This window comes from Photinus pyralis, unplaced genomic scaffold (assembly GCF_008802855.1).
Source record: "Photinus pyralis isolate 1611_PpyrPB1 unplaced genomic scaffold, Ppyr1.3 Ppyr1.4_LG4, whole genome shotgun sequence".
NCBI classification, from domain to species: Eukaryota; Metazoa; Arthropoda; class Insecta; order Coleoptera; family Lampyridae; genus Photinus; species Photinus pyralis.
Genome location: NW_022170511.1, coordinates 10,546,524 through 10,561,150, shown reverse-complemented (window position 1 = coordinate 10,561,150; position 14,627 = coordinate 10,546,524). Strand labels below are relative to the sequence as shown.

Genomic DNA, 14,627 nt, shown 5'->3' with positions numbered 1-14,627 from the left:
TTTTTGCTTACCTATTACATCCTGAGTATTTTTTTTTTGAATTTTTGTTTGCACTTAGTTTCTCCCTTAATGGCCACAGTCAATCTACTACTTACCAATAACGCGCAAGCTTAGAATGCAGGGCACTATAAAATACCATGTGCACTTTGAAATCAACACACGCCGCTGATCGGCCAGCTAGCTCCGTTAGCCAAATAGTTAACAGCGTAGAGAGAGATATGCTCTTACTCAGGGTAGTAGGTAAGTGAATTAAAAACTTTGACCACAAATTATTATAAAAGGTTCCAAGTAAATCCCAGGCACTAATACTTACTGGTGCTTCAATTCAAGTCTTTCGGGCGCCACCTAATTCCAAAACAATTTTATCTGCAGCCACCGGAATTAGGAAAGGTAGCTTCAGTATAAAAAGAGTCAACAATTTACCCACAAGAAAAATTATCGTTTATTAATCAAAGAGTATGCAAAATTTAAAAAAATGAAATCTTCCCATGAACTATTACCACCCTTAAGATTTTAATGATTCTACGGGATGTTTTACAGTACACTCATCTGCAGTAGGCCGATTATTTCCCCGGATTCAGCTGATAATTAACCAGCTTGCAAAGACTCTAAAATGTAACCTAATTACGACTACGTTATAACCCACAACAATGCTAACCTCTTATTCAGAGAGTACACAAAAGAAAAGAACTGGAATAGTCCCAAAATGACTCCAAAATTTACTATATGGTTGGTATTTGTTCCCCTACAATAGAAAAAAGAACATCAGTAAGCTCAATTCGTACACAAGAAAACACTTACGATTTGGTATGTTCGAGTTTTCCGTATTAAAAGTCCATTTCGAAAAAAAATGTAACCGAACATTTAAAAACAAATTGTCGGCACAACGGGTAATCGATTGATTAAAGATGCTTCTGCTAAATATTAAATCAAGTCGACCATTGGAAAAAAATATATCAAACACCCAAATTCGGGAATCTAATACGACCGATTCTATTGCATGTTGCTGGAAGCTGTTTCTGATAATCAGACCTGTGTCCGTCAACAAACAGTACTAAATTGCACGAAAATATCAGTATTCCTCTCCGGAAGGGAGAGTCTACAAGGCTGTTAAATGATTCATCTATAGGTCTCTTAACTTCTTCGTTAAACGTGAAGCAGTTTCCAAAAACAAATTTCTTCAGCTGTGGGAAAAGATAGAAGTCTGAGGGTGCCAAATGGGGTGACTAAGGGGTATGGCCGAGCAAGCCTACCTCAAATCCTGCAGTTTTCCCATTGCCAACACACTTTTGTAAGCAGATAAGGGGCTCCTCTCACGAATTTTGACTTGCAGCTGGTCAAAAAGGTCAAAGTAACCTTCGGCGGTAATTGTTTTGCCTTTTATGAAGGTAATCAATGATTACCAAGATACCTTTGGCATCTCAAAACACACTGCTCCTATGTCTCGTCTATAGTGACAAATCGCCGCACAAAATCTGTCCGATCTCTCTAGAATCTGTCCAAACATTGCTGCGAATGTCAGGTGCGCACTTGGTTTTGATCCGCATTCAGCAAATGCGGCGCCCACCTTGCGGAGAGCATTCGCACCTCTAATTCTTTTTGCTAGATGTTTCGCTCCCTTTCTTTCGATATGCCCAGAGCCTCTGCTATCTCACACACTTTTACTTGCCTATCGCCCAACACAATAATGAGCACTTTTTCGACAGTTTCCGGTATACTCGCAGTTTTTAGCCATCTTTCACGTCGGTCATATTCGAGCGACGTGAGACCACGTTTAATTTCAGCTACCCCATTTTTAACGTTAGAATTGAAGGAGCAGAGTTGTAAACTTTTCTCATTTCGGATGAATTTACTTAGGTGTTAATGCATGTACTATAAAGACTCGTCAGCACAATTCACTTGAGCGAACAATTTGAAACGTGTCATCGCGCAGACAGGAAACTGGTACTTTCGCCTTTTGGATCTCTTGTTCAGGCTGAAAATTTGTCACCTTATCCTCGTACAACGTTCTTGAATTACATAAAAGGCAAATAAAAGAAAAACTTACTATTTTTTGATTTTTGATTTGAGCCTTTTTTTTGCCAATTTAAAGACATCATGTTGAGTAATGTAATAACAAATAACATTCGTTATCAATTGGGTTTCTGGTTAGTGGAGTCGTGTCACCCGAATATAGACAATCATGCATGATGAGTAGTCCACTTAAAGAAACCTCAAATGCTGTTGAAGGGAAAAGCGATTTTCCAACAAAAACTTAAACCAAGTGGTCTTGAAATGCAACTCGGTATATTCCCCTTTGTAACGGTAGGTAACTACAATTGTTGAAAAGAACTCGTGATCATATTTCTGGAAAACTTTAGTATGCTCGGACCTACTTTCCGTACTTTTAAAATGCACGTATTTTGACAGAATGTAGGATTCTGAATATTCCACCAAACGTCCAGATTTTCATCAAAATATTCCAAGGGATTCTTCATAAATAAACATAAGCATTGGAAACAAACCGTAAACATAATGGAACAATACGCTTCAATTTTGGGCGACCATAAATGGAAATTTTCCATTTTATGGTAAAATTCAGTTCTTAACATTAGTGCACTTAGTTTAGCACACCGATTTATCTATTATTATCTGCAATGCGCAACTTTGTTTTACTCTGTCGCGCTCCATCACAATTTCACCACATCGATATTTTTAGAACACGCCGGTTAAAATAATTCAATTGATATCGATATTGGAGTAACGATATAAAACTGTTAAAATCTTACTTCAAAGTCCTCTGCGTAGGGAAAGCAGTGTACTTACCCATAAGAAGAACGTATTCGAAATCTATAATGTATCGCCAGAGGATACAGTGAATTACGGACTAAATATTAAGTTTAGAATATCTACATCCTTGAAGAGGTGACCAAATTATGAATTACAAATAAAACAGTGCAGTGACCTAAATTTCTACAATCACTAGCATGTTCCTTGAAGAGGAAATATTTCATGAATTACTACTTATTTTAATTCCAGTAGGTGTTTCCAAGAGTCGCCAACTTTTTTACCATCTACGGCCACGCGTTGAGATTATATAAGTTGATGACCATTAGGTAGACAGATACCATGATTAGATACTACGGTATATCGAAATTAACCTGTGAATGAGTGTAAATGAAGGATTCCCACAATCTTATTCTGGCGCTGAAGTCCTAAAAATTACCCAAATGCACCAATCCCTTTTATGTGCAGTCTAAACCTACCACTTAAAATAAAAGGGTTACTCATAAACAATGAGATTACATCAACGAAGGGTAATCTGTTCAACTTCCACAGCAAAACCTAAAATAATGCATAACTTAACCAGGTCGATTAAACAAAATGTCTGTACTCACGATATCAGTGAAAACCAAAACATATCCTCCAAGAAACTCGGAGAAAGCTGTAGGGAACCCATCCAACTAAATCAGGAACCACAAAAATCCACCAGAAATAATTATACTTGGAAATTGCAATTAGAACCACATGGTTTTCACCCTGCCTGTTCATCGTGTCGAACTAAGGCGTGTTGGCCGTAGAATGATTTCTGGAAAATGGAAATTGGGAGAGCAAAAAGAATGTGGGTTTCGGCTTGCGCGGGAAATCCCATCGACAGGTGGTGCTATCAAGCGCAATAACGCAGTGGCCGTAAACCAAAAAAAATAACCAATACGTACTTACGGAAATAAACTGTCAAAGAAGATTAAGTGGGAGAACAATTGGGGCAAAAAGCTTGTTGTTTATTTAGTTAATTTATTAAATAAGGTTAGGTATTGTGTTTAATTAAAAGAGAAATTGTTAGCTTAGTGGACTTTGAAATTTGTAACATCGTATAAAGAACTACTAATTTTTATTAAATCTCTCCGGTATAAAATTTGCTCTATATGTCATACAACGTTTGTTCGGTAAGTTGTCAATATCCAGAAGCTATTCAATGAAAAACGTCAGAATATTAGAGCCAAATTGGTAGGTTCAAATGGAATTGCAAAAGTAACACACATTTTTCAGAGGCTGCGCGAGACCTATTCTGGAAATAATCTAAGATCTAAATGGTCTAATGGTTATGACACTGAGAAGGTACAGGTTCGATTCCCTGTCCATCCAAGCCACCTTTGGCATTCCACGCTCCACATACGGCCAGATCTAAAGTGCCTCTCGCACAGTTAGGCACGCATAGTATCACACATCTTCAAAAAAACGGGACTACGTTGATTTATTTCGAAAACGAGACTTCGAACATTGCACGGTTATAAAGTCCCTCATTAAAAAGGAAAATGGTGTGAAAGTTATCCATGACCCAGAGATACGGTACTAACGGCCCATCTTATTTCCAAGTAAAATATTGGTCGAAACAACTCGGGTGGGGTTGCGACACGATTCAGAACGACCCAATCAGAAGCATTTGAGCGCATACGATGATAGTTATTTTTCAGGGATCCACGAAATGTGGTTGTTTCACTGGGACATTCCTGCAAAACAGGAATCAAGGAAGTAATAGCATAAGAGCTTTCCATCGGCAAAACCAGAGTTTTTATGAAAAATTGATGGCGATCATTTTTTGAGATTGTGTAGCCGTTTTGCTTATCAAATAAATGGGACCATTGTTAATGGGGAGGTTACTGGAAGCTAGATTGAAAAGGGTACGTAAAGTAAAACTGAGCTGTTACAAGGCTACCCTACCCATGTATCGAGCAAGTCATGTCATTTAAATATCTACGATACCTTATGAAAATGAGGAATGACGAAATTAGGAAAAGATGCGAAATATGAGACGTTGTATAATGAGGTCCATGAAAAGGGAAAAAATGAGTGACCATTATTACATAATAAGGGGTATAGATCGCAAAAGGGAGAATAATCGCTATCAGACTTCTCGGATGAGTATCTACTCAACAGAAGGAAACATGGCGATAGGTATTTGCGGCAAATACGACACTAAAAAGAAGAAATTTGTCAAGCATTCAACTGCACCTTATTCATCCCATGGCTTACAAGTTTAGCCCATTTTTGTAGAAAAGGTGATCTCTTCGTCTGTCAATGAGAAAAAGGGTGTGGTAGCCCCGACCGAGATACTGATGGTGAGTCAAATCTTCAAACGCGAATTGCGGGTGAACGTCGGAAGTAAATTCCCGAAAATTTCTTCGCGAGAATTTCCATAAAAACAAAGTAATGAAACAATTTTTAATTACGAAACAAAAAATAGAAAATAGGAAACATTATGTACAAAAGTCATTAGAGAAATTTCACCGACGCTTATTTTTGATAATTTTCACCTTGACCCTGATACTTGCCCTGCTGCTGGGTCACGTAGATCGGTTGAGCTGCTGACCGGCCACCTTGTGGAACTGCCAACACGTAAGCGAATTGCTGTAAGTCGGATGGTGAGTATGCGTGCGAAGGATATGCGGCTTGTTGGGGTGCGGCGATTGCGTAATATTGTTTAGGAGCGGCCGCATACGCTGCCTTTGCTTGGGGTTGCTGTGGCGCGTAGGCGACCCTTTGCGGTACGGTGACGTAGGCGATTTGTTGCTGCGGTAAGTTGGCGTAATTATATTCTTGAGATGCCGACTCCTGCGCATGTGCGAACTGAGGAGATTGCGCGTAGGCTACTGGTTGCGACGTTTTGGCGATCTTCTTTGGGGCGACCGTCTGAGATTCTTGGCCAACTGGGCTTGCATCTCCACCTGCCGCTAGTTTACCGGTCAACTGCTGCAAGACTCCTTGGTTGGAATATGTGACTAAGGGACTCGAAAACCGGAACGAAGATACTTCTGATGCTGGTGAGAAGTTTATTTGTGGCGCGGGCAGTTGCTAAAAACAAACATTTACTGGTTAGTTCGGTAAGGGGAGGGGGGGGGGGGGCAAGTCTACATTGTTACAAGTTGCAAAACAACCTTTCTACACTACTGCTAATAAAACCGACAGCGGTTAGGTATCGTTATTTACATGCCCAAAGTGCGCATACCCTACAGTAGTTAAATAGTCAGTTCTAGTTACGTTAGCAATTATTGTACTTATATTAGTTGTACCATGTCAAAATTGTAAAGTAACAGATCTTGTCTAGGGCCAACAGCATCAGGTGGAAAATGTCCATATCGTTGTGGAAAATACGTCATTTGCAACGGAAAACCTCCAAATCCGTTTGGATTCCTCCCCATCATAGTCATAGGTAACTGTCGTTCACGTCTTGTCTTACGAAAAGCGTCGTTTGAGAGAAAATTATAATCGAAATCTTGAAATCGACTTGCAAACGCATATGGGGCTGGTACTGGGGCCGTTCTTTTAAAAATTGCGTTGTCTTCTGCGACTACCCTAGATAGAATTTGTGACAACGTGTTCGGATTTAATACCGTTGAGAATGGACTTGCAGGGAAGCTGTCTTGTAGATGTCCACCGAATGATGAAATGTACTGAAGAATTGTGTTAATTAAGTTTGGAGCATTAATGCGGATCAGATTTGTAATTGTAAAAAAAATCTCGTTGTATTTTTCTTATTGCGAGAGAATATGCAATTAATCTTCACGGAATTTAATTTACCGAACTTCAATCGTGCTACTGCAGAATGCACTTTGAGGAAAGCAATTACATGGAGCTGAGCCAACTAAATTACAGACTAAATTATAAATTCTGTTCAAATAGTGAATGTTGAAAAATGATTTGGTTCTCAGGTATGAGCATAGGTATATTAAGTAAGGTCCTAACACAAATTGCTCCATTCAATAGTTTACGTACCTACAATAGTTATATATCGTGACGTACCCATTTACAACATCCAATTTGAATCGACATATTTTCCAATCTGCCCTGACAGGACAATACACATCGGAAATTACTCGATTCAATTTAATTTCCATAGACTAACCTACATAGGGTATACTGATTTAACTCAGGTCGACGCATTTTCTATTCAAATTTAATTTAAATTTACCTGTTCAGAACGTCTAGCGTTAATAAATCAATTGCGGCCACCACCGTTTCAAAAATTACAACTGAAAGTTTGCCGCTTTTAACACATTAATTCAATCCGAAAACAAAAGTTTGACTTGTTGTTTACGCGTTGCGACCGTTTTTCGGGATATACGATTTCAGTGCGAAGATATATCTTGTTACAACGCTACGAACGTTTCCATACACATGTACGTGATCTTTAGGAAAAAAATCTGATTGGATTGGATGGAAAATTGGATTAAAAGTGGAAACCGACGCGCAAACAAAAATAATATGATAAAAGATGCGAAGCTCGAAAGGAAATGTGATTTTAAATCAGTAGCTTATTAACATTACGAGTAGGTATACCTATAGTGACATTTATTATGAAGTAGACATATGGATTTACATGTATAGTTTTCCCTATGTAGCTTTTAAATGACAAAATCTATTCAGAAAGGCGCCTAATTTTATGCAGCCAAAAATAACGATCTGGCTGTCATTAATTAAGTTGAATATAACATACATCAGTTAGTTTGGTCACCCCCACTACAAACTGACCACATAATGACCCCAATTACAGAATTTAATTGAGGTACGTCAATCAACAGCAAGTGATTGCTTATGTTCCGTGTCACCATGATATACGTAAAGTATATCTGTGGTGTTCCAAAAAGTGGTAATTTTTGGTCTTTTCCTGTTAGTCAAACAGACAACAGTAGACACGGAATATTGCCGTACGAAAAGTTATTGCTGCACAAAATGATGGGAACTTTGAGGAAAAGTAAAAAAAAACTTTGAAGATAACTCGAAACCAATTTGGGTATCTTGAGAGCAGTATACGAGAATATTCAGAGAAGCTTGAGGAGAACATACAGGCAATTTGTGAAGGATTTGGCAAGAACTTGACAATTTGGGTAGAATTTAATGGACAATTAAAGGATATATGAACAACATAACTTGAACGTGAACTTAAGAGAAACATGGTGAGGCTGGGGGAAGCTTAAAAAGTCCTTGAGAGAAATCATCAAGAGAATTGGCGAATTGGAGAGGAACTTGAACAAAATAGGTACTTCATGAGCATTTGAGAGCAGAAACCTGGGAAAAACTTGAGAAATTATACGAAGTAAAGTGGAAAGAGTAGAAGAGCCAGAACCTTCGCAGATTTTAGAAAATACCGGCTTTGTAGCTCAGTGATAAAGCATTGGGCTATAGAACCGGAGGTCGGGCGTTCGAACCTGGTCTGAGATAGGAATTTATCATTTGTGGCAGAGATGGAAATTTGCTTAGATCAGTTTCGAGCATTCTGCCGGCTACTCCAAATTAGGTTTTCCTGCAGTGTTCCTAATTCGTAAGGTAAATATCGGAACAACGCCGGGGCACCTCTAAAAAGCATTATGCAGGTCACTCTGTAATTGGGCGTAAGCCTACTGAGGACCTAGAACAAATGGGACAATAAATAAATAAAATAGGTAGAATCCTATAAATCCTAAAACCTTAGGATCATCTAGGAATTTTTTTTAATGTTCTGCGAATTTTCTTAGAACCTTTTAAAGAATCTGTCCAAAGTATTTAGAACTACAACATCCAAATCTGCTTATACTCCTACTAGATTTTCTCCGGAAACTTCGTACGCTCGATATTGACGGATATATGATAACGGAAACCCAGCGTACAGAATGACAAGTGACTTGGCGCATGTATCGATTAGTACGTGAAATATCAGAGTGCGACATCAAGAGAAAAAGAGGCTTTTAAAAAATGTCATCAAAATCCGTCCAGAAACACGCGTACAGAAGAATTTTTCATATCACCTTAGCTTGAAATTATTTGTTCAAATTTACAAAAAACTAAGTGTGAATTAATTATTTCCAAATTATGTTAATTTTTAAGATCTATCTAAGAAAAGATATGACGCCTAAATGTGAACGTTTATTGAACTCCATGGTATTCTTTGCGAAACCAAGATAAAAAGCGGTAGAGAACCAAGATGGAACAAGTGACAGACAAATATCTGCCTAAGTTAATTCCTGATTTGCAGCGGAGCAAGGACCATTCTCTGTTTCTAATGTTGTGAAATGATTGGACAGACATCCGAGTCTGTTATTTTCAAAAGAAAAATCAGATTACCTTGTCAGCGGACAAGTCCTGATATCGAAAAACTAGTATGATGATTATGTAAAATTTGGGTAGTTGGAACGATTTTTAGGGGCGATTTCACTAAATTAATAGTGTAAAGTTGAATTTCGTTAACGTAGGTTTTTTAAGTATGAAGAAGTATACAAGGTGGTCCCATCAAAGGACTGTATATTCCAACATTTTTAAATTCATTAAAGTCATTGGATTCTTAATTAATCTGGTGTCTATATTTTGTATGTCACTGGCGACAGTCTGACGAGGGATAACACGGTCTTAGTGTCTATTACGTGAACAAAACAGCTACATCAGAAGAATTGCTCATAGTGATGTCATGGGGCCACGTGAGACGCGCGAACTAAGCGTTCTTGAAATCTGGTTTGTTGGACGATTGGTTAATGATGCAGCTGGCCCCTTTAACCTATTAACACCATTTTGTAAGCATGTTAAAAAAATTTAAAAATAGTAGGGACGCGTCCATGAGAGATAGCGGTAGGGCATTCGCTCTTGGGTCGCGAGAGCGCCAAGTGTGTGGTCCAAAGTAAAATTTTTCGAGTACCAAGCAGTATGGAATGGTACGTTGAGTCTTGGTGGAGTTTAAGTAAAGAAATCGGTAATTGAAGTTAGCGCAAAATTCGTCCGTCACTTCAAGATCGAAGGGCTGTCAATAACCGAATTCAAAAAGCCGCGCAAATCAACAATAGGATATACATGAAGCATTGACCACCAAAGAGAAAACAAAATAAACTTTGTCCTGATGAATCACATTACGAAAGTGGGCGAAACGTTAACTTTTCGTTCAACATTGACACGTCGTATACCGAAAGTCGCTCTATGGAAGCCTCCGCTCTGACACAAACAATTTTGTTAAATTTACGTATATTAATGATTGTCATTGCAATAGATATTATGTTAAGGTTCATCTTTGGGCGCCCAAGCCAAGTCGATTAGACCCATCAGTCTAACGTCGTAGCCCGAGCCCCTCAGTAAACACCAATGTGCTTATTAACCAGGGCAATGCTACGAATTTTCCATCCACAAAGTAGTGAATGTAGCTGAAAGGGCGGAGGTAGCTCTAGGGCCGTTTTTAGATATAGAGCCGTTGGACAACTCGACCACTCTAGAATCCATTTAAAACTCCTATGGGAAGCAAAGGAGTACATACTACCGTGTATAGTACATACATAAAGTAGTATGAACAATAACTGAATGATTCGAGTTGTCCCTCAAAGAGAAAAGGGAACTATACCGTGCAATAGACCAAACAGTCGCAATGCAGGAATCGACTGGGACCACCCCATACCACAAAAGTAAGTACAAAGTTATGGTATTACGTCATTTTTATTTGAATGAACATTGTGGATTTGAATTAACATTTTGGTTATCTTTGGATTGTACAGAAAATTTATATTATACGGCAAAAAATGACACAACATATGCTTTTTGAAATGTAATTGTAATCAAATGCAAACAGTCTACAATGTACTTTATTTGTCTGTACCCAACGTAACGCACTTATGTATTTTTTGTGTCAACCTGTTTTTAGATAGCTACTTATGCAGCTAAATAAATAAATAAATGAGCCCAAAATGATGACTTTTAGTCTGTATCTTTTGAGTTAATATTAAAATCGCCGTAACGGCATAATTGTGTGCCCATTTTATGCAAATTTTTACCTTGAAGAAGAATTGATTGAAGTGGATTTGCGATGACACAGATTTTACAAAATGGAAAAACTAAAATTTTTTTAATCCAATATGATACCGGGATAGGGTTAATTTGAAAATCATTGAGGCGAGTAACTTTAGCACATTTGCCATGCATTGATTAGTATTTACCATAAGGCCATAGCTATGTGCGCTACGTTTTTCTCTGATAGAAGCATCTGATGTGGTTTAAATTTCAAAAAAATATTTCTATAAATAAGAAAGTTAGCATTACGCAAGTGTTTACAATATGCGATATGTTTGCCTTTACTAGACCGCGCAGTCTGCGCATACACATTTTAATCGTCAAGATTTTTTTGGTTGAGTTGCCGTAAGCTATCGAATGCAAACAGAATGAACTAAATATCTTCAAAACTGAGGGTGTAGTTAGGTCTCGGGTGAACGGACGGAGAAAGTGACCATAATAGCGCCTTCCAACATAAGTTGGAAAATGCGCTAAAAAGGCGAACATTTAGAAGCAAACATATAATAGATATAGACTAAAGTAAAATCTCGATCAAAGAACCAATACCTTAAATCCTTACAAATGTTAGAAAGGTCGATAATTAAAACCCAAAGAACCATTGAAGAATTTCAGAACTATGCCAAAAAATCAAAGAAAGTTTACCTCGACACTGCAATAAACAACTTATTGTTTCGCGCAATAAAAATGTGCAATGCGCAACAAATAAATAAAGAAAAATAAAAACAAGTATGGGGATCTCATAATGTGAGAAAAGTTACCCAAAATTGCCGTTCCTTCAAGGAGCGTGAATAGGATGGCAATATTTACATTATGGTCCACTATCTGCTAAATTTAAAATTTACTGGGCTTCGGTAACCGTTTTTAAATTAGGTGCACTTAATATAGATATTATTATGGGTTCTACTCTATTAAGAATCAAAAATTTACTCAATCCTTCTGAATATTAAGTCGATCAGCATCTCCACTACCATTCAGGAAAAAAGGTATTGAGATAGAGATTGCACAGGGTCGGCTTCTGTTATCGAAGACGTTCCCGAATTTTCTTATAGAGAAGAAATCATTTAGATATAAGATAAATAAGTGTTCTGGTTGTTATATTAAATTACAAATTATGACCAATTAACAGGTCGAATATCGGAAACAGCAGTAGTTCTCATTTACCTAAGCAGGGGCGGTTTTTAGGGGGGGGGCGACAGGGCCGATCGCCCCCCCCCCTAAACATACTGCTCGATTGTTTTTTTATTTCATTAGGTTTACATAATAATCGAATTAAATAGACCTAATCACAAACCACCTGACGGAAAAGTAAAATTGAATAAAATACAAAATAATGCCGGCGGGGGCGGAATCGTGTATTGTCCAGACTGCGACTCACGACTGCACTCAGCACTGATTACCACCGCATAATAATGAATATGGTGTGGATTTATGGCATTTTGCTTATACGTTAATTTTGAATGCAAAATGTAATGGTTATTAGTTTTGGATCTATACGTTTCATGAAAAATGAAAGCGTTTGAGCCTATTTTTATTTTGCCTTTTTTGAACAATGGAGCTTTAAATGCTTTTTGTTGCTTTTTTTTAAAGTTCATGCTTAAATTGGATTGGGATAATATTTGGCAGGTTATGGGTATTCGGAAATTAATGCGGCAATAGATAGTTTAGTAGCTTTTTATTCCCCCCCCCCCCCCCCGAGTAGATGTATAAAACCGCCCCTGTACCCAAGTGAATATAATGGTGGATGGCCACACGCTTAGGTATTTGGACGAATAAATTCTTCACGTCGCTATCCAAATATTATTAATTCATAAAGGCCAATGCAATGTACCATATTAGTAAACACTAACCATGTAATTTATGCTACATTAAGCAACGTGATATAATTTCTCATCGCGCTGTATCAATTTACATTCACTATGTTCGATTCGGAGGTACTTTCTATTATTGAAACAGAAAGTAAACAGTTCTATTCGTTAGTAATTAAGAGATACGTTTTAAATAAAAAAGATTTAATAAGTTTTTTAGATCCGCTGAGATTATGATTAGAGAGTATGTAGTGTACATTCATTAAACGGAGACACGCCAGTTTTTTTACGGCGGAGTATATGTAGAGTAAACATTAATAACAGTAATTTAGTGAGAGATCTAGTTTTGTGAAGTACAAGAATTTGGAATTTGCGTGTATTGGAAATGCAAATGGGCAGGAATATATTTCGTGAAATTTGTGGCTCAGCCCGCCTTTACGTATAAATTTCTAAAGTATTTACGAATCGTTTTAATTAGGCATCGATTAAAAACGAAAGTGTCCCCTATTCGAAATTATGCTCGCTTGCGGGTTGGGAATATAAAATTAATACAAAAAAACTTACCCTTGCTGCAGCAGCGGGTTGGGGTTTGTGGGCAGATTGCGCAAATGTCGCGGCTCCCGGTTGCGATGCATACTCCAACTGCTGCTGAACTTGCGGTGCAAATCCGTACATTATATGTGCAGGTACCGGTGCAGCCGCATACTTCTGCTGTTGAGGAATAAAATTGACTTGGGGCACGTAATTAGCGGCTTGCTGATGAAAGTTGAGTAATTGTTCTGGTATTTGTTGTGCACTCCTTTGGGGTGAAAATTTATAGTAGGTCTCGTATTCCTGTTTATCGGAATCACTTCTTTCTTGCGCAACTGCATCGGGTTTATCCTCTGCGAGAATAGTCACAATAAAACTGACCAACACCTGCGGAAAAAACACCGATTAAAATCCGATAAGTGAAACGGGGCAAAACTTACAAGATACGATTTCATGGTACGGCGTTTTTGCAACAGATCGGTGAAAGTAATAATAAAGAGGAGCCAGTCCGATTTTATATATATGCAGTTTCCTGGCGATCTCCTTTCTCCAATACCACCCCACCTTTCCGATCTATTGTTTTTAATTTGTCTTCCAAAAAATCATGCTTCACATATTCGCAGAACGTTGTAATTAGTCTTAGGATGTATTGCAAGACAACCATAACGAGACATTAATTCTTCTATAACCGGAAGTTATTAATTTAGAGTAGGTAAGTAACGTAAAGGTTACACAAATCGAAACAAAGGTTGGCCAACTGCCAATTATATAAATCCTGAGACAGAATTGCCATTAAAGGATTACTTAGGAAATATCAGCGGCATTTTCTAAATGATCGAGGAATTTTTGCAGCTCACGCGGTCACGATAAAATCGCACTTGGCATTACAACCTATGTAATGTGTTAATTCGTCGACGAATATATAATTTACATTTTTGTTTATGTGCAATAATCCTGAATAATCCTTGAATAATAAAAGGTATGGTAGCAGCGTCCAATCCTTTGCTACCTAAATGCTATGGTATCATGGAGCCCTTTGCAGTGTGGTACAAGGATCAAAGATGCGGACTGGCCCGGGGAGGGCGGGTGGCGATAACCACCTGGCCTGTAGGTCATAATGGCCCCTTGGAAATTTATAAGTATGTGCTGTATTAGACAGCATTAATGTCAGTTTCTTGCACTATTAATAAATTATTAACACGTTTCTCTCATTGGGGTTGAAGTTAGGTTGTTCATTATAAAATTCTGTTTTTATTTAAGCGTTTTACAATGAATTTATCATTTTTTGTCGTATTTTGAAAGTGCTGAAACACAATTATAGGCGACGCGCCTCGTTTGGGTTATGTATATTTTGTTACTTTTAATTATCAGTTGCAATTAAAAAAAACTATATTCTATAATTGATTTTCGAGAAAGGAATACTTTAAAATGAAGCAAAAAAGTGTTTGTATTGCACCGCAGAGCTCCCCCCCCCCCCCACATGCCATCTTCATTACACTAATACCTATGCAATTC

At 37.8% G+C, this 14,627-nt stretch overlaps 1 protein-coding gene across 1 annotated transcript; it reads right to left on the bottom strand.

Annotated features, from left to right (window-relative positions):
- Window positions 1–5,245: 5,245 nt before the first annotated feature.
- LOC116169761 lies at window positions 5,246–13,616 on the bottom strand. Its single transcript, XM_031485926.1, has 3 exons — window positions 13,553–13,616; window positions 13,146–13,499; window positions 5,246–5,832 (listed from the first exon to the last, which is right to left on the bottom strand). Exons 1-3 carry the CDS (start codon window positions 13,565–13,567, stop codon window positions 5,275–5,277), a joined length of 927 nt encoding a protein of 308 aa, XP_031341786.1. The 5' UTR covers window positions 13,568–13,616; the 3' UTR covers window positions 5,246–5,274.
- Window positions 13,617–14,627: the final 1,011 nt, after the last annotated feature.